This window comes from Macaca thibetana, chromosome 5 (genome assembly GCF_024542745.1).
Source record: "Macaca thibetana thibetana isolate TM-01 chromosome 5, ASM2454274v1, whole genome shotgun sequence".
NCBI classification, from domain to species: Eukaryota; Metazoa; Chordata; class Mammalia; order Primates; family Cercopithecidae; genus Macaca; species Macaca thibetana.
In genome coordinates, this window is record NC_065582.1 from 170,288,503 (window position 1) to 170,313,280 (window position 24,778).

A 24,778-nucleotide genomic window follows, 5' to 3' on the forward strand; every position below is an offset into this window, starting at 1 on the left:
AGCTGAAGCCTCTGTGGTTGAAGGATGATGAAAGTGGAGGAAAACTTTTTGATCCAATGTCACTATAAGATGGGTTTTATCTCCATATTTACAGACGAAGAAACTGAGGGTCATAGAGTTTCAGCAGTAAATAGTAGAATTACTAGCACATCACGGCCAATAAGCAGCTGTACAGTCTCTTGAACCCACTGATTTTAGAGCTGACATTTGTACCATGTGCAGTGGACACATCACTTGTGTCACATCTTTACCAAGAGCTAGCACTGCCCAAGGACAGAAAGGGAGACCACGCTGAGTAGCTGATATGTGAGTTACAAAAAGTGGCTTTCACAAAGTGCATAATGAATGACTGTGTTGTTTGTCACTTCTAGGTGTGTACAGAAGGCAGACTGATCTTGGAGTTCACCTTTGATGATCTCATGAGAATAAAAACATGGCACTTTACCATTAGACAATACCGAGAGTTAGTCCCGAGAAGCATCCTAGCCATGCATGTAAGTAATTTAATCTCTGTTTTGCTTTCTTTTTTTTTTTTTTTCCTCCTTCATTTCACTCAAGGGGAAAAACCCAGTCCTCTCTCTGTGAAAGAATTCCAGTAGTTGTCACGCTTTAGGTAATTAACTCTAAATATTGAGTTTTGTTCTCAACCATTTTAATCCACAGGCCCTTTTCTCCCCTTTTTCTTTCCAAGATTGGTACATTGTGTGACTATTTTTTTATATTTTATTATTTTGAACTCCAAATTGAGGTTACTTCAATAAACAGTTTGTACTTTTCTTAAATTCCATTCAGTCATTATCAATTACTGCTCTGCTTGGGCTAATAAACCTGTTACGTATAACTGGGGAATGAAATAAAACAAGAAGTTAGGAAAACAGTTTCCAGTTTTGATTAGAACCATCTGATGGGACATGGGACTCCTATATCTTCAGATTCGTGTCAGAAGTTGGTCCTCCCTGATCACGGTGCTAAATTTGAAGTGGAATATTTTGGCTTCTGTTGGTTTTGTTTGACCATAAATCACATCAAATTTACTGAGCACAAATTAGGTGCAAGGGTGGGTTCTATGCCAATCTAGAGATGTATTTTAAATGTAAGTAGGAACTAGTCAGGTGCAATCTCTTAATAAGTCGTCAAAGGCATCAACTTAAATTTAAGTCTCTCCTCTATAATACATGATGCTTCCATGAAAATCTTTGGAGCAAAATCAGACTTCATAAGCCTAATTTTAAAGACCCTGAACAATCGAAAGAAAATAACGTAACAGTAACTACCATTTCCTGATTTTTTACTCTGCCAGGCCTTCAGCTAAACATTTTGTATATCTCATGCTATTGAATTCTCACAGTCAGGCAGAGAGTTGAGCTAGTATTATTCCTATTTTAAAAGTGAGGAAACTGAGGTTCAGAGAATCAATAAGTTGCCCCATGTTTTTTAGCCCAGAAGTAGCAAAATCAAGATTTTGTCCGCGGTGGTTCTAACTTTGTCTCCCAGCTGTCCCATTCCCGGCTATTTCTCCACACATTAGTTGTCAGCCACCTCTTTCTGACTAGTTAATGCAAGCTCTGCCCTTCCCATTAGCCTTATTCTTTTTGTTGTGGCACCCCACTTTCCTGCTCCATGATTTCTGGCTGTTTATGCCCCAAGCCCTTGGTTTTTAAAGCTTAGTTTACATCCTCCACTCTCTTCGAGGTAGTCTGGAATATTCACTTCTAGTATTCTCAAAATAGACTAAAAGGCAGCAAAGGATAATAGTTGGGAACCTGGGCCCTGGATTGAGACCACATAGGGTTGGACCCTTGCTCTTGGGTGAGTTTGGGCAAATGATGTGACATCTCTGTGCTTCTAGTCCCTCATCTATAAGATGGGTACAGTAATAAAGCATGTTTCAGATCATCAAATTAAGAGTTAATGACTGTAAAGCACTTAGAACAATGCCTGGCCTATAGTGTGTCCTCTACGAGTTTCGGCGATTGGCTGTCATCATCGTCATCGGTAGCCACAGCAGCAGGAACAAGATTTTTACATTCCTTTATTATTAGTTTTCCTCTCTTCTGACTGAAATGTAAGTTCCTTGAGGTTGACCCTGACTACTTGATAGAACAAACTCTTCTTAGCACATCAGAGTGGTTTAAGAATATAGGCTCGCCGGGCGCGGTGGCTCACGCCTGTAATCCCAGCACTTTGGGAGGCCGAGGCGGGCGGATCACAAGGTCAGGAGATCGAGACCACGGTGAAACCCCGTCTCTACTAAAAATACAAAAAATTAGCCGGGCGCGGTTGTGGGCGCCTGTAGTCCCAGCTACTCGGGAGGCTGAGGCAGGAGAATGGCGGGAACCCGGGAGGCGGAGCTTGCAGTGAGCCAAGATCGCGCCACTGCACTCCAGCCTGGGAGACAGAGCGAGACTCCGTCTCAAAAAAAAAAAAAAAAAAAAAAAAAAAAAAAAAGAATATAGGCTCAATGTCAGGGAAGACCTCGTTTAGGAAATTGACATGAAACTGACATGCTCTGTTTTCTCCTGCATTTTTTATTTATATACACAAATCCAATTGGTAGTATCACTATGAGAAAAGGTATGTACAGAAAAGAATAAGTCACATTAGTATAACCTAGTCTCACGAAGGCAGACGTGGAGACAAGGGGATGTTTACTTCCCTCTCCCTCTGTTTAGTGCCAATTTGCTTATATCAATTAAGGAAGAAGGAAAGGCAAACAGAAAGAAAGAACATCAACCAAGAGACTCATTTTAAAATGGATCCCAGAAAGAATTTTCATTTTCTTCTAGCCAAACAGAACATTTGGTGTGGCCCATGGTACTTTACATCCCTTCTTAAAATGTGGCTGACATTTTGGAAAATATGATACTTACTCTTACAGTCCTGCAGGATAAAAATTGTTGGGGATATCTATTTCCAGACTAGCTTAATGGGGAGGAGAGTTAGAATTCTCTGTCTCTCCATATATATACGTGTGTGTGTGTGCATGCGTGTGTATGCGTGCGTGTGTGTGTGTGTGTGTGTAGTTCGAGTCAGTGGCAAAGTTTTCCAATACAGCCCTCAACCCCAGGCTGTAATAACACCACCACTATCACAGCAGGAAACAGAGACCAGTCCTGAAGCATGGATCTGCTCAGTCCAGGGGGACTGCCTTCTCTAAAGAGGGCGTTAGACCTGGAGCTCTCCTGGCAGAGTTCTGTGACTCAGGCTGGAGACCTGAGTGCCAAGGCCTCTCCAAGAGGAAGTAATGTCATTTCTCCCCAGGACTGAAAGCACATCTGAGCAGTTTGGTTTTTCCCCAGTCTTGCACAATTGATCTGAAAATGTCCTTGAGTGTTATATGCAAGTGTCTTCGAAATGTAAATTAAATTACCTCCAGCAGCCTGCCCTCCAAATAAAATCGACAATGTCGAGATTACATTTCCTTAGCAGCTGTAGCGCAGTCTGAGATTTTCTCAGGACCATCCTGTAGTGATAAAATACATGTGGGGTTTTTTCTCCATTTAGGCACAAGATCCTCAGGTCCTGGATCAGCTGTCCAAAAACATCACCAGGATGGGGCTAACAAACTTCACCCTCAACTACCTCAGGGTAAGATCAATCGAATGATTTTATGTTTTGGTGAGTTTGAAAAGTACTTCAGAGGTTTATATGCATCCTGACCCAAGAAGTTAAAATGAGGTACTGGTGATATAGCACAGTGTCTGTGTTCTGTACCAGATGTATGTGTGTGTGTGTGTTTTCAATGGAGGACGGGGTTTAATTAACAAAGCATCAAACCTGGAATTTGTCAGGGTTCAGTCCTATATCTATATGTCTCTTGGAATTAATTATTCAAAGGCTAGCAATGTCCCATTGTCGCAAAATGCTTTGTTGCTGCTTCCCTTGTTGTTGTCTCAAGTTCAAATGGGTTATTGGTGAGTTCACTGCCCCTATGCCTCCAGCCAGGCACTGGTCATCCCTTAGGAGAATCAATATACTGCCTCAAAGAGTCTCCTGAAGAAATCCAATCCCAGGCTGAAGCACAGATATTTCTAAGGCTTCATAAGGACTCTCTGCACAACATGTAACAGATTTGGTGGTGGGTAAAAGAAGGAGATTCTTTCTCTCTACAGCCTAGATGCCCCAGGGCCAAATCCAGGCCTGACAACAGCCAGAATCAGCTGTGCTCCCCACCCGCCCATCCTCATGCCCATGCCATTGCGGTGGCCCTGAAACACTAAAGAGCCCACTGGTCTCTGCTCAGAGGGAAACCAAAGTCAGCCCAGGAGTATGGGTGGACGGCAGGTGCTCCCAGCCAGGGTAGCTGGGGCTGTGTCCTCCCAAACCTCCGGTCTCCGCAGTCAGAATGGCTCTCTTGTGGGGCCTCTGATATAATGCGGATGGGTGGCGAGGCTTGGGGCGTGATGGTCTATGAAGTTGTTCTCTCCACAATTCAGAAGGCTGCTCTGTACTGCTGGGCATATCGTCTTGTCAGGGACCAGGAGAGTTTTAGTTTAAAACAGGGAAGATGCTCTTCCTCCTGCAGATAAAGAAGTTCCACACTATGTGTCCTCAGCTGACCCCACATAGGAAGCTGAGACTTTGAAGTCTATCCTAGACTTGGTCACTCACCCTATAGCAAGATCTTGGACAGATTCTTAGTTACATCTTTTAGCTGCATTTAACACAGATTAATAAACACCAAATTTCCTTCCTTCTCCTTCCCACTCCTCTTATTGTCATCTGTCAATGGTTGACTTTCACCCTGTGGTCAAGGCCCACCAGGTCCCCACATCCTGTGGCCCACAAAGACTGAGGTCAGACCTGTGAAGGCACTACCCCTCTCCTGACAATGATAGCAAGGAAATCATGTATAGCTTTTGGCAATAGGGAGTAGTGTTTTGAGGCTACCACATGAACACAGTGATTGCTGCATGTCAGGTTCTTTGCTGTGTATCTTGTGACTGAAGTAGTCTCATAACGGACCCTGCACCCCATTACCATCCCTGTAGCAAAGTGAGGCACCGAGGGTTTCAGTAAGTGAAGTAAGTCTCCCAGCTTTACATGCAAGTGGCAGAACTGGGACTTGAACTCAGGCAGCCTGACCCTAGAATCCATGAGCTCCACCACAGAATGCTGCTCCCTTGCTAGTGAGCATGGGAGACTGATGATATTGATAGGAATTGGGTCATGTCTTTCCTGCCTTCGCTAGAGAGTCAGCATCTATCAGTGAGCCTTCGTTCACTTTGCCAAAAATAACATCAGCTCCTTGTAGGGTTTAGTTCCAGGATTGGGTCAGACAGTCCATGTAAAGGGCTTAGCACAGGGCCTGGGGACAGAAAGTGCCCCATTTGTGTTCATTCTCATCATGTATTGAGCACCTTCTGTGTGCCCATCATTGTTTGTTGTGCTGGAGCCACGCAGAGAAACACAGCACCCACTCTCTACTCTCACTCTGGGGATGTCTAATGCTACTTTGTTTCCTGACTTGCGAATCGTGGTGCAGTAGCTATTTACCTTCCCTGCCTTCATTCCATTCCTTCTCACTCACTCGTTATTCCTGGCAGTTTTCCAGTTGCTGGGTTTCATGGTGGAGCCATGGCTTCTGTCCTCAGTTGGTAGTCACAGGCTGGTGGAATGTGGTCAGCTGTGGTTCCAGTGAAGCGTTCTGAAATAGAGGGAGATGCAAAGCCAGAAATAGCCCAAGGAATGATCCTCAGGTCTTAAGGAGCAGCTCAGGATAGAAGTCATGCTTCCTAGTCACAATCCTTCAGGCTGACGTGGGCCACTTGACAGGTCATGGCTGAGCAGAATCTCAAACTCATTGCCCAAAAGCAGTGAACATGGGCTTCTGTGGTGGTTATCCATATGGGGTAGGTCACTGAGAATGACAGACAAAGGTCATTTCTTCCATTTAGTACTGGGATTTAAGATTCTTCTAGTAGCCTTATCATCTAATTTTTTTAAGACAGTGGAGCAATCACAAAATACATTCATTTATAAAGTTGCCTTAAGATCCGAAGCCTCCACATCCATCTGAGGAGGCTGGCTTTTGCCTCAAGCCCCAGAAGGTCATCTGAAGTATTGTGCAAATAAGGTAACAAGAAGCTTCAATGCCACTCCCAGTATCAGAAAAAGAGGTCAAATGGATATGTTGGTAAATATGAATCCAAAACCTACTATGCAGTTGAAGAACTTTAAAAACGGATGCATTCTGCTTTGGAAAGGATGGATAGAGATTTTAAAGCCTCCAGACATTGAAATTTCAATATGCAGTGTCTAACATAACAAAATTAAGCAGAGCAGAAAGTAGGCAATTACAGCCATCTAGCTTCGTCAAAACAAGTTCATTTATTCCGGTGAAATTCTAATCATTCTCACGGAGACCTGCAGTCAGGAAATACACAGAGCTGACCGAATGCGGCTCTCACCCTTGGAGGGAGGAGCAGGTGAGACCCTGAGGATGACCGAGCTGTGGACATTGTGAATGCAGATGATGGGACTGAACACAGACACTCGCCAGCAGCACTCTGGAAGGGACACTGGTGACCTTGTACTTTTGAAGTGACAACAAGAACAGCTGTTGCCATTTGATTTGGGTTGTCAAATCACCTGCTGTTCCCTCTTGTTGTTCCCTCCTGTTGCATCCCAGCATGACAAGGTTAGAGGTGCCCTGAGCTAAGAGGTGCAACGATGGCTGACTCAGTGGTCCCCGTGGAGCTACGACTGGAAGTGGCTGTGTCTGCGGAGATGGCGCTCTGTCACAGTGCGGTCTCACTTCCTCTACAGGATGCCTCTGGGACCTCTGGAGGGGGCTGGGACTTGCCGACTGAGTGTCCCTGCAGTAGTTATCCAAGCCAGAGCTGGGAAGGGACCTGCAGGATGGGGAAGTCATTATTTTGTGGCTGTTGGGTATTCCGATACCAGGTGGTGGGTTTCACGAAGCATGTCCTCGTTGTACTGGGGCATGGGGAGATGGCGCCTTTCAGTAAGCAGCACGCTCTAGTGCTAGAACTTGAGCACTAGAATGGGAGAAGCAAGCCAGGAACTCGGAAATGTGTCCTTTGCCTCGTTTGCTGGGAAGCAGAAGTCCTGTTGTCCGCCTGGCATTTTACGAAGGGATCCAATTCAGCAACCATGAGAAGGCAGTGCAGTTTAGTGATCATTGGTTCATCCAGGTCAATGAGACCTGGCTGTGGAGCCTTGTCAGCTACCACCAGATCCTGTTTGCCCATTTATTCATTGTTCATTTCACAAGCATTTCTAACACACTTTCTTTGTGCCAGGTCTCTGCCCTCAAGGAGATCACTGCCTAGAATGTAAGAAAGAAAAACAAATACACTCTTGGAGAGAAATTGTTCCCAGGTGCAGTGAGAAACATAGTACTAGCTAACATTTCTGGGGCACTTACTGTGTGCCAGGCATTGCTGCTATGTGCCTTGCAGGGAGTTTCTTTCTTTCTTTCTTTCTTTCTTTCTTTCTTGCTTGCTTGCTTGCTTGCTTGCTTGCTTGCTTGCTTGCTTGCTTTCTTGCTTTCTTTCTCTTTCTTGCTTTCTCTCTCTCTCTCTCTCTCTCTTCTTTCTCTCTTTCTTTGTCTTTATTTTTTCTTTAAATACTCACAGCATCCATATGGGGTAGGAGCTATTTTTAGTCCTATTTTACAGGGGAGAAAACTGAGGCACAGAGAAGTAACTTCCCAAGGTCACAGAACTGGTAAGTGGCAGATCAGGGATCTGGACCCATGATCTGATTCTAAGCACAAAGGACAGAGAGGTTGTTAGAAGGTAGGAGAGGAAGGCTGCAAAGTCTTCATAGAGGAGATGGCCCTTGGATTGATTCTAAAAAATGAGTAGGTGATCATCAGGCAGACAAGGCAGAGGACAGTCCAAACACAGGGCCCACTGTGAAAGGAGTCAGAGAAGGGTGGAGAGTGTTAGTGGCTTGGGGAGCTCTAGGAAGTTTCACATAGTTAAAATATAAGTTTCAAGTTTGTTTTAGGTACCAACACAGGCAGGTGTTTTGAGCCCAAACCATATACCCTGGCTGAGTGGTGTAATTCAAGAGATTTTGTTTTTCCAGTAACAGCATGGTCAAGATAAGCACCCTCTCACTGTGACATGGGCTTGGGAGTAAGTTAAACAGTATGTATCTGAGAACATCATCTTCTTACTAGCTGTGTGACCCTGGGCAAGTTTCTTGACCTCTCTGAGCCTTCATTTTTTCATCTGTGAAATGAGCTACAGCATCTCTCTCGCTAGGTTCTAGTAGGATAAATGCACGCACAGCTTTCATTACTCATTCACCAAAGTACCTTTGTAAACGCTTCTGGTCTTCTTTTCTGGGTAGAGCGCATCAGAATCTTTTATTGAATTCCCCTGTATGCAGAGCTCATCAGAAGGACTCTGTGGGTCAACACACACAAGAGTTGATCCTTCTTCCTTAATTCTTGCCTTTCATCAGAATGCAAGTTTCTTCTAACTCAGTTTGAAATTGCCATCATTTCAAATTTCTAATATGAAATTCTTATATTTGAATGTTTACTGTATGCAATAACCATGTTTTCTTTAAGTAGCTTTAAATAATAAGATTTTAAAATTGAAGAAGTAATTGATGTCTATTTTGTCTTCAACAATATAAAGAAAAGAGGGGTGGACAATGCGGAAATCATATCCTTAAACATTTAAAGGAAGCCGCCACAAACTTCTCGGCTGGCATTGAGTGAAATGTGCCACTTTCATGTTGATTTATCTCCTGTAACAATAGAGTGGGCATTCCTTGCATTCACTGAACAGAATGCAAGAAACAGTAGGAATAGCATTGGTTTATACAGTTGTCTACATCTCTGATGATTTGGGGTAGTCTGCTTTTGTTCATAAATTTCACATCAATTAGCTAACCAAGAGTTTGGTGGCATCTACTTACTATATTAAGCACAAAAGGGATGGGGTGGAATGTTTACAAGAATGCCTAAGGCACATTCTCTTTTTTAAGGAGTTTAAGATACTGTTACAAGTAAGTCTGCTTCCAGTTCATACTGTCAATCTCATCTGGGGACTTCAGGTCATTCCAGAATTTTTATTGTCTCTTAATTTTCCTGAGGATACCATGGTCCTCTTCGTCTCAGTAGGGGGCTTAAATTTGACTTGTTTACATTTTTCAGTGTATTAATCAATTGCTCTGCTTCACTACACCTTCTTCCATTTGTATGCAAAGCCCTCCATGATTCTGTCTCTGCTGCCTCCCAGCCTCATTCCATGCCCTTCCCCAGCTTGTACTCCATCCTAGACCACACGAACCACCTACAGTTGATCCAAATTGGTCATGCTCTCTTGCCTCCATGCGTTTGCACAGCATGACTCACTGCCACTGCCTTGAGGTGCTACCCTTCTCTCACCATCTGATTTTCCCAAGCGAAATCCTTCTCATCCTTCAGGATTTCTTCATCTATCAACTCCTGTGAGAACATCTCTCTGACTCTCAGCTGGGGTAGGAGCCTCTCCCCAGTGCTCTGGGAGTTCTGTGCACATAGCCTCAGGATTAACTCTTGGCAGGTCCCATATAAGAATTGTCTCCCCACTCGTTTGTCTCCTGAACTAGACTCTGAGCAATGTGAAGACACATAAGTACCCAGTAGTATCTCCTGAATGTGTGCTTGGCAGATGGATGATTTGGTAAATGGAAGGCAAGATTTCAAATGATGACATGATAAAAACTACACAAAGAAAACTCAGTTGAATTCATTTGCCCTACAGCATCTAGAAAAAAAATGTTGATTCATTTCAAAAATCACTTCCTAGAACTTCACCATGAAATCTGAGGAGCAAAAGAGTTGAATGCATTGAGAAAATAAAAGGCAACATGGTATGAGGCCCTCACGTCTCTCTAGGGTGCAGATTCCCACTTAAATACTCAGAGATCCCAATGTTAAATGTTTATTGGAATATTATTTCTTCTACTTGCTCTAAATCAGTATTTAATCCTTACTCTAAATGTCATTATGGTATTTTCATTATATTGGAAATGCATTCTTTTAAGTATTGAAAACAAATGTTTTGATGAATGATTATCTTTTTCTATTTCCTTTGGCCACATTTTCTTAAAGCTAGGTTACAAATGCTTCTTTTGTTTTTTGTTAAATTTTAAAAATTTTCAGGGTACATAGTAGGTGTATATATTTATTAGTTACATGAGGTATTTTGATACATGCATGTAATGCATCATAATTGCATCAGGGTAAATACAGTATCCATCGCCTCAAGCCTTTATCCTTTATGTTTCAAACAATCCAAATATATTCTTTTAATTATCTTAAAATGAACAATTAAATTATTTTTTACTATAGTCACCCTGTTGTGCTAGATTTTAAAAATTCTTTCTAACTCTGTTTGTGTACCAATTAACCATCCTCCTTTTCCCACTCCCTGACCCTTCCCAATCTGTGGTGACCATCCCTACTCTCTATCTCCAGTTCATTTGTTTTAATTTTTAGCTCCCACAGATAAATGAGAGCATGCAATATATGTCTTTCTGTGCCTGGCTTATTTCACTTAATATAACGACCTTCAGTTCAATCCATTATGTTGTAAATGACAGAATCTCATCTTTTTTATGGCTGAATAGTACTCCATTGTGTATATGTGCCACATTTTCTTTATTTATTTGTCTGTTGACAGACACTTAAGTTACTTCAAAATCTTGGCTATTGTTAATAGTGCTGCAATAAACATAGGAGTGCAGCTGTCTCTTTAACATACTGATTTCCTTTCTTTGGGGTATATAGGAATGGAGTTGGATTGCTGGATCATACTATATTTAGTTTTTTGAAGAACCTCCAAAGTATTCTCCATAGTGGTTGTACTAATTTACATTCCTATCAATAGTGTGCAAAAGTTCCCTTTCTCCACATCCTCACCAGCATTTGTTATTGCCTGTCTTTTGGCTAAAAGCCATTTTGACTGGGATGAGATGATATTTCATTATAGTTTTGATTTACATTTCTGTGATGATCAGCGATGTTGAGTACCTTTTCATATATCTGTTTGCCATCTGTATGTCTCCTTTTGTGAAATATCTATTAAGAGCTTTTGCCTATTTTTAATCAGATTATCAGATCTTTTCCTATGAAGTTTTTTGAGCTTCTTGTGTATTATGGTTATTAATTCCTTGTCAAATGGGTAGCTTGCAACTATTTTCTCCCACTCTGTGATTGTCTCTTCACTTTGTTGATTGTTTCCTTTGCTGTGCAAAAGCTTTTTAACTTGATGTGATCCCATTTGTCAATTTTTGGGGTGCCTGTGGGGTAATGCTCAACAAGTCTTTGTTCAGTCCAAAGTCGTGGAGAGTTTCCCCAATGTTTTCTTTTAGTAGTTTCATAGTTTGAGGGCTTAAATTTAAATTTGTAATCCATTTTTATTTGATTTTTGTATATGGTGAGAAATAGGGGTCTAATTTTATTCTTTTGCATATGGATATCCAATTTTCCCAGCACTATTTATTGGATAGGCTGTCCTTTCCTGAATGTATGTTCTTGGAACTTTTTTTGAAAATGAGTTTACTGTAGACTATGGATTTATTTATATGTTCTCTATTGTGTTCCACTGGTTTATGTGTCTGTTTTTATGCCGGTACCATGCTGTTTTATTTACTATAGCTCTGTAGTATAAGTCAGACAATGTGATTCTTCCTGTTTTCCTCCTTTTGTTCAGGATAACTTTGGCTATTCTGGGTGTTTTGTGGTTCCATATACATTTTAGGATTGTTTTCTGTATTTTTGTGAAGAATGTCATTGGTATTTTGATAGGGATTACATTAAATCTGTAGACTGCTTTGAGTAGTGTGGACATTGTGTCAATATTGATTGTTTCAGTCACTGAAAATGGAATATCTTTCCATTTTTGTATATCCTCTTCAATTTTTTTCATCAATACTTTGTAGTTTTCATTTTAGAGATCTTTCACTTACTTGGTTAAGTTAATTCCTAGGTATTTTATTAAATTTGTAGCTATTGTACTTGGAATCACTTTCTTGGTTTCCTTTTCAGATTGTTCACTGTTGGCATAGAAAAATGTGACTGACTTTTACATTGAGTTTGTACTGTGCAACTTTACTGAATTTGTTTATCAGTTCTAATAGTGTTTTGGTGGAGTCTTTAAGTTTTTCCAAATTTAAGATGTTATTGACTAACAATGAAAATTTGACTTTTTTCTTTCCAGTTTGGATGCCCCTTATTTCTTTCTCTTGTTTGATTACTCTAGCTAGGACTTCCCGTACTATATTGAATAGCAGTGATAATAGTGGGCATCCTTGTCATGTTCCATATCTTAAAGAAAAGACTAAAACTTTTCCCCATTCAGTATGATACCAGCTGTAGGTCTGTCATGTATGGGTTTTATTATGTGGAAGCATCTATACCCAGTTTTTTAGGGTTTTTCTTTATGAAGAGATGCTGAGTTTTATCAAATGCTTTTTCAGTATCAGTTGAAGTGATCACATGGCTTTCATCCTTCATTCTGTTGATATGATGTATCACATTGATTGATTTGCATATGTTGACCATTCTTGCAACCCTGAGATAAATACCACTTGGTCATGATAAATGATCTTTTTAATGTGTTGTTGAGTTTGGTTTGATAGTATTTTATTGAGGATTTTTGCATCAATATTTATCAGTGATATTGGCCTGTAGTTTTCTCTTTTTATGATGTGTCTTTATCTGGTTTTGGGATCAGGGTAATACTGGCCTCTGAGAATGAGTTTGAAAGTAGTCCCTCCTCCTCTATTTGTTGGAATAGTTTCAGTAGGATTGGTATTGCAAAATTCAGCAGTGAAGCCACCAGCTTCTGGGCTTTTCTTTGCTGAAAGCCATTTCATTACAGCTTTGATCTTGTTACTCATCGTTGATGTGTTCAGGTTTTGGATTTCTTCATGTTTCAACCTTGGTAGGTTGTCTATGTCTAGGAATTTGTCCATTTCTTCTAGATTTTCCAATTTATTGGCATATACTTGCTCATAGTAGCTATTAATGATCTTTTGAATTTCTGCAGTATTAGTTGTAATGTCTCCTTTTTCAACTATGATTTTATTTATTTGGTTCTTCTCTCTCTCTTTTTTTAAAAATCTGGCTTAAGGTTTGTCTACTTTAACTTTTCAAAAAACCAACCTTCGTTTCACTGATCTTTTGCATTGTTTTCTTCATTTTAAGTTCACTGATTCCTGCTCTGATCTTTATTATTTCTTCCAGTAATTTTGGATTTGGGTTGCTCTTGTTTTTCTAGTACTTTAAGATGCATTGTTAGGTTGTTTATTTGAAATTGTTCTTCTTCATTGATGTAGGCACTTTCAGTTATAAACTTCCCTCTTAGTACTGCTTTTGCTGTATCCATAGGTTTTGTATGTTATGTTTCTATTATCATTTGTTTTTAAAAATGTTTCTGGCTCACACCTGTAATCTCAGCACTTTAGGAGGCTGAAGCAGGTGTATCATGGGATCAGGAGTTCGAGACCAGTCTGGCCAGCATGGTGAAACCCCGTCTCTACTTAAAAAAATAGAAAATGTAGCTGGACATGATGGCATGTGCCTATAATCCCAGCTACTCGGGAGGCTGAGGCAGAGAATTGCTTGAACCCAGGAGGCAGAAGTTGCAGTGAGCCAAGATTGTGCCACTGCACTCCAGCCTGGGCAACAGTGCGAGACTCCATCTCAAAAAAAAAAAAAAGTTTCAATTTCCTTGTTAATTCCCTCATTGATCCACTGGTCATTCAGGGGCATATTGTCTCATTCTCATGTATTTGTATAGTTTCCAAATTCCTCTTGTGATTGATTTCCAGTTTTTTTCCATTGTGGTCAGAAAAGATACTTCATATTATTTCAATTTTTTGAATGTTTTAATACTTGTTTTGTGACCTACCGTATGGCTGATCCTTGAGAATCATCCATGTGCTGAGGAAAAGAATGTGCATTCTGCAGCCTTTGGATGGAATGGTCTGTAAATATCTATTAGGTCCATTTGGTCTCTAGTGCAGATTAAGTTCGATGTTTCTTTACTGACTTTCTGTCTGGAAGATTGGTCCAATGCTGAAAGTGGGGTGTTATTTTTTTAAGCATTATGTTTTGTGTGACTTTAAAACATCTTATCCTGTATCTCAGCCAAAAGATATTTTCTTTGTGTGTTCTCTTACTCTTTATCCATTCAGATGCATAATTTCTGCACAAATGCAATCAGGTTACATACAAATTTTTAATGTTATTTAGTAAACACTTGCATGTTTCTACATAGTCATCATTAACCATAAAATAGCTACAAATATGCCTGTGTGGTGCTATGATGTGTTTAATCATTTCTCTAATGTTAGGCAAGGAAGTCATGTTCAAATTGTTGGTGTCATTAATACCGCTCCCCTAAACACCTTTGTCATGTCCTGCTCCTAACAGTGTTTTCTGCAAGTACAAGGCTGAATGGCAGAGGCCATGTGGGAAGACAAATAAATGTGTTTTGGAGTCAGCAAAATGTAGGTTCAAATCCTAATGCTTCCCCTTACTACCGACATAATCTTGAACAAGTTTCCTAAGCTCCCTGAATCCAATTTTTTTTCACCTGAAACTTGGAAAGAATAATATGTCTCACAAGGTTGGCATGAAGATTAGATGGACCACAGTTTGAAAGAGCCTGGCAAACAGAAGAAGCATAATAAATGCCAGTCTCCTCCTGTACTTTCTGAGTGCAGCAGATCAGGACTCAAATTGTACTGCTGCCATTTATTTTTTACATTATATTGATCAAGCGACTTAATTTCTCAGCACCCCAGTTTTCTCATGTGTGAATAATTATGTCCATTCTGAATCACAGTAACTACAGGTGAGGGTGAAAATAATAATGCATGTGACAAGCACTTCCTAAACTGTGAATTACTACTCCAGGAAGCCAAGTCCATACATTGGTTGTGGCTTTGAATTCTATGCTGAGATTCTGATGCTGCAGGCAAGATCAGAAAGAAGAGAAGGAGTGACTGATTGATGATGTCTGCCAAGAAGTGTGTGGCCTGAGGGAGCTGGAGCATGTACCTGTATTTGGAACCTCTCCCCAGTACAAGTGTTATCACAAATGTATAATCATTATCATTGGGATATTTTTGATATTATCTATAGGCTATTTGATGTTGTTATTGTTAAGTAAGTCTAAATCTTCAAATAAGCAGTATCATCAACTGAGTGTGAAAGCATTTAGGTTTCACAGTAGTGGCTTTTGATCCTGTACCTTTAATTTCCCAAGCGAATGAAGATTTTTGTTGTTGTTATTGTTATACTTTAAAGAACATTGGTCCCTGCATGTAGCCTCTGCTGATAGCAACAGGAGCATAGTCCAGTGCCTAAAAGAATTGGGCAATTAGCTTTGGAAAATGACCTCCATCAGAATGACATAAAGTGGCCTGCAGCAGAATGAGTGTGGCTGAAGTCAGCATTTGGAATCCGGCCGAGGTTTTTTGTTTCTTATTTTTGTGAGGTTTTGACTCCCAGCCAGGATATTTCCCTTGGTTACATGACAGGAGAAGGGGTTACAATTCAACCCTCTTTTCCACCTAAATGCCAGGCCAAGCCTGAGGATGAAACAGGAATCCCTGCTCAGAGATTGAGATGACCCTTAGTTACTGGTGGTCACAGTAGGCTGGAATCCAGGTATACCATTCACCATTCATGCCTTCTGACAGAGCCGCAAGATACCCTCATTAAGCCCTGACGTTGTGAGGAGGCAGAAGCTACACCAGAAAATCTCCTATGCCTCACTCAATGCCCAGCATATTATAAATCCTCAAAAGACTTAAGCATAAAAGGTGCTATTCAAAGTGTGGCCCATGGGTCACTGCAGGCTTGCAAACTGTCTGGTACCAATCTGTCATGAGTTCAGAAAATGAGAATAAGAACTGTAAGACTACTATAACTATTTGGCATTGTCAGGTAGACTGATAGTGCAGGACCAGTGGACTCATCTCATTGACTGAGAGTGCATGACTCATCTCATTGACTGAGATATAGACCAATTCAAGGGTTATCGAGCTCATATGTCAAGAGGCCACTAGTCAAAGGCTGGAGGAGCACGTGTTACAGGCAGTTTGGAAAGGACCGGCATTGAGCTCAGTAACATGAGTCTGATTCAGAAACCAGCTCCACCGTCCCCAAGGACCCACCAGAATAACAATATTCATAATACCATTAGTTCCCTCTCTATATATATTAGGAACTATATGCTCCTAATGAAATGATAAGTATCATTATCCCCATTTTACACATACACATCCATCAATGCCTAAGGCCACAAAGCCGATCCCACAGCAATGTTTTCCTGGGCTCAGGCCTGGCTTGTTCTCAGAACCTGCTACACCACTCCACTGTGGTGTTGAGAACTGGGACCTTGGCGTGGGTCCATAAAGGAGAGACAGTGCTTTAGAGAAGGTGAGGGATTCAGCCTCTGAAACAAAGCTGTCAGATCTCATTCTGATTCTCCCTTCCTCCTCCTTCACCTTCTCCTCCTCCTCCTCTCCTTCTTTTCTTCTCCGCCTCCTCTTTCTTGGAGAAAGGCCCCATCTGAGAGGAGGCAGAGAAAGCCCTTTGGAGCCATGGGAATGCTGCACACAGAGAATGATTAAAACTTGGAACACCCGAAGGGCACTTTTAATTGCATTTGGAGATAGAAAAGTAGTACATATGACTACATGATAAGGGAATTAAAGCAGTTAACTCTTAAAGAAGTGAATAACCGTAAGTTACAGACATGTCAGGGTCTAGAAAACAGTGATTTCTGAAGTCAGGCCAAAGAAAATGACTATCAGCACATTAAAAAATATATATATATATACACACACACACACACATATATACACACACACAAAATAACAAATACATATATATATACACACACACACACACACATACACACAAAATAACAAAACAGTATTTCAGCAGAGCAATTCTAACTGAAAACAATTTCAGAGCCACAGATGCCACCAAAATTTTTGGACTTAAGTGTACAAATAGGGCCTGGATTAAAGACAGTAATTTCCCAGTGTCAAGCACTAGAGAAAGAGAAAGAAATTGTTGTTTAACAAGACACTGAAAGTCAAGATAGATGGTAAGGTGGGAAATTGGCAGTCAGTCTAAAGGAAAGCTGAGGGATTTGCAAGTTAAGTGCAAGATGGAGCTCAGATCCGTTGCTCCTGGGAAACAGCCTTCCCAATTGTCTAGAATGGTTAAAAAACAAAAACAAAAACCAGTATATCAGGAAAATCGGGAGAGCGAAGCATGGAGGGAGTTGTTTGAATTTATTTTTGATTTAAGGCATAGTCAGGGAAGTAGCTTGAAATCTGAAAAGGAGCCGGCAGGCTTCACTGCTTAGTGAACTCAGTCAACACCCTTCTCTGTGTCTGGTCTCTGATCACTCTTCCACTTTGCCCAGGCAACATCTCGCTAAATACAGAAAACTCAAGTTCTTCAAAGACAGCAACTGTTACTATAGATTCTATGGCCTCATCGTCTGTCCCTAGCAGAGTTTGAGGCACACTATAGGTAGTAATAAACAAATATGTGAAAGAGAAGAAGGCATATGAACCTAATGTCACTGGTCTTGATCTACATAATGAATTTGGGAACAGCTATAAGTGTTTACCATAATTAAGATAAAATAAATACAATTTAAAGCATCCACCACACACCTCTGAAAGGAGAAGAAAGGGCAGTGAACTAGTATCATGGAGTCCTACCATGGGCAAGGCACAAAGTTGGCTTTATTTAATCCTAAATAGACATTTGAGAGGGAGGTGTTAATGGTCTAGTTTTACGGAACAAGAAACTGAGGCTCAGAAAGGTCCTGGGACTCATCTAACTTCATGCAGAGGGTAAACCGCCAGGCTGGGATTACATCCCATGTTGACCTAGTGCCCTCCTCACTATCACGCTGCAGAAATGTTACATCCTAAGAGATCTGGATCGAAGACCTGGATTGAAGTCATTTCTACTGAGATGACCAGGATTCTTTGCCAAATTGCCCACAGATGCAATGGATCGAGAACACCAAAAACTACTCAGAGCTTAAGCATAATGGGATCAAAAACCCTCCTGGACTCATTCCATGATACCTCCCATCCCTGTTGATCTGAGACTTCAAAATCCCAGGTTTCAAGGCCACCCTTTATCACCCAAGCTCTTATCCCTATGCTAGTGTCAGGACATATATTTTAAAAACGTAGATCAAGCTGTGTCACTCCTCGAAGGAGAACCTTAAAACCATTCATTTGCTTAAAATCGTCTGGTGACAGCCCACTGCACTCCAAATAAAACCCAAAATACTTAGCTTGGCCTGCAAGACCTTACAGGATCTAGCCTCTCCAACTTCATCTCCTTGAAGCTCCAGGGCCCCCTGCCCCCAACTTCTGGCCTGATTTTTGCTTTTCCAACATACCAAGTGTCTTATCTTGCCAGGGACTTCGTACTTGCTGCATCAGGACCCTTAAATAGCTGTAGAGCCTTGGGCAGTTGCCTACCATTTCTGTGCCTCAATCTCCTCACCAATAAAACAGGGATAATAGTAGTCCCTTATCTCAATGAGTAGTTGAGAGGGTTCAATAAAATAGTACCAGAAAAGTATTCAGGATAAAGCTGGCACATAGTAAGTGTACAATAAATATTTGCTATTTTATAATTATCATCATCATTATCATCATCCTGGCACCTGGAATACTCTAACCAAATTTTTTTATGACCAGCTCCCTATTATTCAGATTGCAAGAAGTCTTTCCTGATTACCTTATCTGAGGCAACCTTTCTACCTTAGTTATTTTCTCTCACACCTCATCATTTGTTTTGTTTTTTGTAGTATTTTTTCATCAGTTGAATTATCTTACATAATCATCAGTTTACCCTTCTATTGTTTCTCTGCCTCCTGTGGCTACCACTGAGATGTAAACTTTCTGAAAGCAGGCATTGTGTCTCTTTCTCCCCAATGCCTAAAACAAGGCCCTGATATGCAGTGAATAGAGGGTCAATCATTTTAATTCTGCTCAACTTGAGATGTGCTCCTTGAAAAGTCAGAGTGTTAAAAAGCAAACACTTTGTGTTACCTTGGAATACTTGAGAGCACTTCTGCGAAGGCTATTAACTGTCCTTGACATCATAGAGTGAATGCCTGCAGCACTCTTTCTCCAAAGACCTGATGTTCTTATTTGCAATTCATAAACAGCCCTGTATGTGAGGGTAGGTGTGGGGTGTCATTAACTTTATTTGATAAGCGTTCCTTATCTGTAAAATAAGAGAGCTAAACATGGCTTCTAAGCCCTTTTCCAACTTAAGCATTCTAAAAAGAAAGAATACAGAATAGAAATATTAACAACTACCACATATTAAATAATAAATACCATGCTACAAATGAGGAAACTGACACCAAGCAACTGGATGGAGGGATGGATGGATGGATGGATGGATGGATGGATGGATGGATGGATGGAGGCTGACCCAGGTTTATCTGCCTACTGGTATAAGATGGTTTGGGGTGGTCTTTTCTTGGTATTCCATTTGAAGGACTCATTCACTTCCATTCAGCCCACAAACACTTACTAAGCATCTGCTGTACGTCTGGGTCTACTCTGGTCCCCCTATTTGATACTACTCATGTCTGTGCTCCTAAGAATCTCACACATTTTGCTCTGATCTCCTTAAAATTTTTTCTTGGCCAATCATAGCATAAGACTCAAAGTCTACTCAAGAAGGCCCCTAATTCTCTCTTCTCTTCAAGGCTAATTTCTAAACTTTGTGAAAGAAGGTAGGGATGCAGCAACCTCTTTTCCGTTCAATCATGCCATGGATCGCTATGGAAACTTTTGACTTAAGAGCAGAAGTCAACTCTAGAGAAATGACAATGTGGATTTTATTTTTTGAAACTATTTGTAGCCTTAGGAATCGAAGAAGTTGTTTTTCATCCTTCCTTTTTTCAACTTTCACCTTGGATTCTGTCTGTGCTTTACCTAAAGAAAAAAATATATGGCCACCTACCAAATTCTTGAACCATTTTACCATGAGTAGAAACCTTAAGTTGAAAAACAGAGGTCTGCATGATGTTGATTAACATTGATTAGCAGAATTTACACATATATACAAAATGGCCAGTTACATGTAACTTCATAAGTTTTGGAATTCTTGGTATCTCACTAACAGAAGGCAGGAAAGATAAGACCTTGCTTTGGAGAGACTGTGAAATTTCTCCGACTGTTGAAGAGGGGTCAGGCCTTGACAGTGGGTCTTGTCCTTTGTCAATTACTTCAACATTAATTCTGCAGTTCACCCTTGAGCAACATCAGTTTGAACTGCGAGGGTCCACCTATATGTGGATTTTTAAAAACTACAGGCTGTTTAAAAATACAGTAATCACAGGATGGGAAAGTCATGTATATGAAGGGCCAATTTTTCTTATCTGCAGGTTCTGCAGGGTAGGCTGTGAGTATGCACAGATTTGGGTATTCATGGGGGTCCTGGAACCAATCTCCTGAGTATGCTGAGGGATGAGTGCATTGCATCTGCTAGCTCTGGCTTGCAATTAAGAACAGGAACAGTTACTCTTCTGTAAAATGGGTTTCGGGATGGGTTAGTGGGCTAACACCCACCTGCACAGGTTAAAGAATAAATGACGCCACTTACATTGAAATGCTTTGTAAGCTGTAAGTTTCTCTTGCAAAAACAGACATCCCTCACCTACCTTCAATGTCCATTCTCTTTCTATCCTATTTCAGGAATCAATGAGTTTTCAATAATATTTCAGATAAATCCTTTGTACTCCCATTTAAGCCACTCAGTATCCAAAACTAAGGAACAAAATTGATTTATACAGCCCAGTACACCCATTATTTTAACTAATTCTCTGATTCCTTACTCTCTAAATCTAGAAGTAGGTTTGGATGGTGAGAGATAATTGAACTAACAGCCACCATTATTGTCACCATCACCTTACAGTCTAATTTACACAGACAAAAATAATATTGGATTGAATTATATGAAACTGCTATTTTTTTCAGGTCAAAAGTTGTTAAATATTGACTATTTGATATGGTTCACTCTAATATTTAAGGGACAGAGGTCCTCTGTCCAAAATAGGCCATCACTTGGTTCTATGATTTTCCATTTCTCACCGTCATTTTCCAATTCCTAATCAGTATTATAATACTGAATATAACAGCCATTTATGGCCAGATGACTCTGTGCCAAACACTGCAAGCCATTTAACCAACCCTCACTATCTCATTTTGTTAAAAAAAAAAAAAAAGTATTTGTACTATAATCTATCCATATAGCACAAAATTCAAAGTGTGTAAAAATACTTAAAATGTAAACTTTTTACGCCTATCACCCAATCACTCAGCTCCCCTCTCTAAAGAGAGGCAGTTAACATTGCCAGTTTCTTGCATTTTCTTCCAGAGATATTCTATGAATATACAAGCATATATCGTTTTAAACACACACACACACGCATGCACACACGCACGCGCACACACACACTGTATGTCTGCAGTGTTAAGTGTTAAGCAGTGGCATTCTTTATAAAAGCAATAGAAATATATCCCAGAGAAGGTTATCACTCTAAAGATATACCCTAATTCATTCTGCCTGTATTTTATTGATGGACATTTAGGTTGCTTCTAATATTTTTCTACTATTCACAATGATGTACAAATATCTTTTCATATTTGATTTTGCATAGGAGCAGCTAAAAAACTAAATATGTAGGAGAAATTTCTAGAAGTAGAATTGCCAGATGAAAAGATATATACATTGTAATTTTGATAGATATTTTCAAGTTATTCAACTTAGCGGTTGTACCAAGTTTCAGTTACACCAGCAGCATATGAAAATGACGATTTTCCCACTTTTCAAGAACTAGAAGTTATTAAATTTAAATTTTTTCACTATTAACAGTGAAAAATAGCATCTCATTTTCATTTTAATATGTATGTCTATTATTATAAGAGATATTTATTATCTTCTCATATACTTAAGAGCTGCTTTATTTTCTTTCTTGTGAATTGTTTGTTCGTATACTGAATCCATTTTTTAATTGGGTTGTTTTTCCTTACAGATATGTAGGATGTTATATTTTAAAGAAGCAACTTTGCTGTGATGTACTAAAATTACATTACAAGTTCATAAGGTCTTTTTTTTAACTTTAGATTTGCTTTCCATTGAATATTTTTGTTTTTGTTTGTGTGAGATGATGTGGTGTTTTCCCTATGTCATCCGGTTTATGTTTTGTAATTAGTAACAGCCCTCTGAGCTAATAATAATAATGATATATTCTTCGATGTTCTCTAATGCCACCTTTAAAATGGGGTGATTTTTTCTTTATGTTTAAATAATTGATCCACCTGAAATTTTAGGGGTTACAAAGTGAGAGGAAACTGTTTAGTTCCTCAGTTGCCCAAACACTATTCATTGACTGATATGTCTTTTTCTCACTGATTTGAAATATTATTTTTAGCATATTTCTAAATTACCTTAAGTATTCAAGCCCATTTCTGTATTCCAATTCCTGTTCTCTATTCTTTGTATTTTTTGGCTTTGAGTTCTTGATCCAATATAACACTTTTTAAATTATTGTTGCTTTATAATATATGTTAGCATCTGTTAGAATTTGTATAACCCCCTCATTCTTCTTTTCAGGATTTGTAAATCTTTGTGGCTTTTTTTTTTTTTTATTTGAACTTTGGAATTAGATTATCTAATTTGAAAATAAATTAGTTGGTATTTATTGAAATCCGGTTGAATTTACAAATTTATGTTGGGAAAATTGCTATTATGATGATGTTTGGTCTTTCTGTTCAAAATCTTGGATAGTTTCTCCAATGAACTCCTTTTTGAGATCTTTCTTGTGTCTCTTGGTAACATTTTGAGAGTTTCTTGTGTGTGTGTATGTATAAATACATATGTGTGTGGCCATATGCATATATTTAGACATATATATGTATATATTTTCCATTTCTTAATAACTTTTATGATCACAAATTGGGTCTTTTCTTCCATTTTGTAGTTTAATTGATTTGGTTTGTACTTATGAAAGTTATTGACTTCTATACATTAATTTTATTCCCAGGCACCTTATAAAATATTCTTAATATTTATATTTTCTTTAGTTTACCCTCTTGGATTTTCTAGCTAAAGTTTTGTATCATTTGCAAATAATAATGATTTTAGCAAGTCTTTTAACATTTTTATATCTTATTTCTTTCTTTTGTCTAATTATATTGGCTAGTACCATCAGAAAAAATGTTAAATAATAGTGAGGATAATTAACATCCATATCTTGTGTCTGACTTTAATGGGAATGCTTCTAGATTTTTTCATTAAGCAAGGTGATTATCTATGATTTGAGATAGACATAGTTCTCATGTTAAGGTAATATCTATTCTTATTCTATTAAGAGCTATTTAATGTAAAAAAGTGGATGTTGGATTTTATCAAATGTATTTCTGATGTCCAAGGAGATGGTGTTACTCTTTTTTATTATTATGCATAAGTATATTAATAAGAACAATTGATGCTTATTTGGTGCAATTGATGCTCAAGGCAGTATTTTAATTTCTTTACATGCATCAACTCATCTAATCTTTGCCCAACTTAGAACTAGGTATCATTACTGTTCTCACTCCAAAGTTAAGAAAACCCACATGCATAGGTTATGTAACTTGGGCAAGACCAGAGAGCCAGTAAGTGGCAGGTCTGAGCTTTGAATTCGTGCTGATTGTCTTGTCTGTAAAACTAATTTCATCATGATAGATTTCTTGTTAATAAATCATTATTTCATTTCCAGAAAAAAATCCACTTATTCAATATATATCCTCCTTTTGATGGGCCACATTACTGCTGATGATATTTATTAAAATTTCTTGTAATTGTAAAAGAGAATAGGATTCAAAAGAGAAATTCAGTTGATATTCCCTCTTATATGATGTCATTGTCAGTGTTGAGTGTTATTAATATCCTAGCCTCATGACCATTTGGGTAATATTCTTTTTATTCTTTCTCCAAAGCAATTTGGATGACATTGAAGTTATTTCACTTTTAAAGGCTGTGCAGAATTCTCCTATGAGACTTACATGGCCCTAATTCCCCTGTGAAACCATCTGGGCCTAGGGCTTTTTTTGTGGAGAGTTTCTTTCTGGTAATTTTTTTTTTATTTGAAGACCCTGCCTTTAATATATTTTAACATACACAGTGAATAAATAATAAATAAAATTTATAATATTATAAAGCTTACCTAAAGCAATGGAAGCTGTTGAAAGAAAGATCCCTTAGAAAAGTGAATGCATTTGAAAGATTTTAGGAAAGAAAAATTAGTGCACTTTGATGACTAAATTGAATAAGGACACCTCACAAGAGATGGGGGTGACAATGATGCCTCCTGCATTTTAGCTTGTAGAGCCGGCTGGATGCTGTCCCCCTTCACTGAGTAGGGACAGGAAGAATATTTCAGTTGGCTTTTGCATGGGTGGTTAAGTGGAAGGAGGCATTGAGCTGGGTTTGTTTGTTATTTTTTATTTTTTTCCAAGATGGAATCTCACTCTGTCACCCAGGCTGGAGTGCAGTGATGAGATATTGGCTCACTGCAACCTCCACCTCCCAGGTTCAAGTGATTCTCCTGCCTCAGCCTCCTGGGGACTGAGGCTGGGACTATAGGGATGAGCCACAGCGCCTGGCCTGTTTATTTTTTTATGTGTTGGACTTCAGGGCATTTGAGACACTGAGGGCTATCAAAAAGGCAGTTAGATATAA

The 24,778-nt window shown here is 39.4% G+C and overlaps 2 protein-coding genes across 10 annotated transcripts in view; one reads left to right on the forward strand and one right to left on the reverse strand.

Annotated features, from left to right (window-relative positions):
• Positions 1–24,778, reverse strand: part of MED28 (mediator complex subunit 28) — a 1,184,036-nt gene that overhangs the window by 1,034,216 nt on the left and 125,042 nt on the right. The gene's annotated exons all lie outside the window — the stretch shown is intronic.
• The window catches only part of LDB2 (LIM domain binding 2), a 399,521-nt gene that overhangs the window by 318,983 nt on the left and 55,760 nt on the right, over positions 1–24,778 (forward strand). For all 9 annotated transcript variants that reach the window (XM_050791965.1, XM_050791972.1, XM_050791973.1 and 6 more), the window contains exons 4-5: positions 372–494; positions 3,505–3,588. In XM_050791965.1, the coding sequence (XP_050647922.1) occupies positions 372–494; positions 3,505–3,588 (207 nt within the window). The remainder of the gene's footprint in view (positions 1–371; positions 495–3,504; positions 3,589–24,778) is intronic.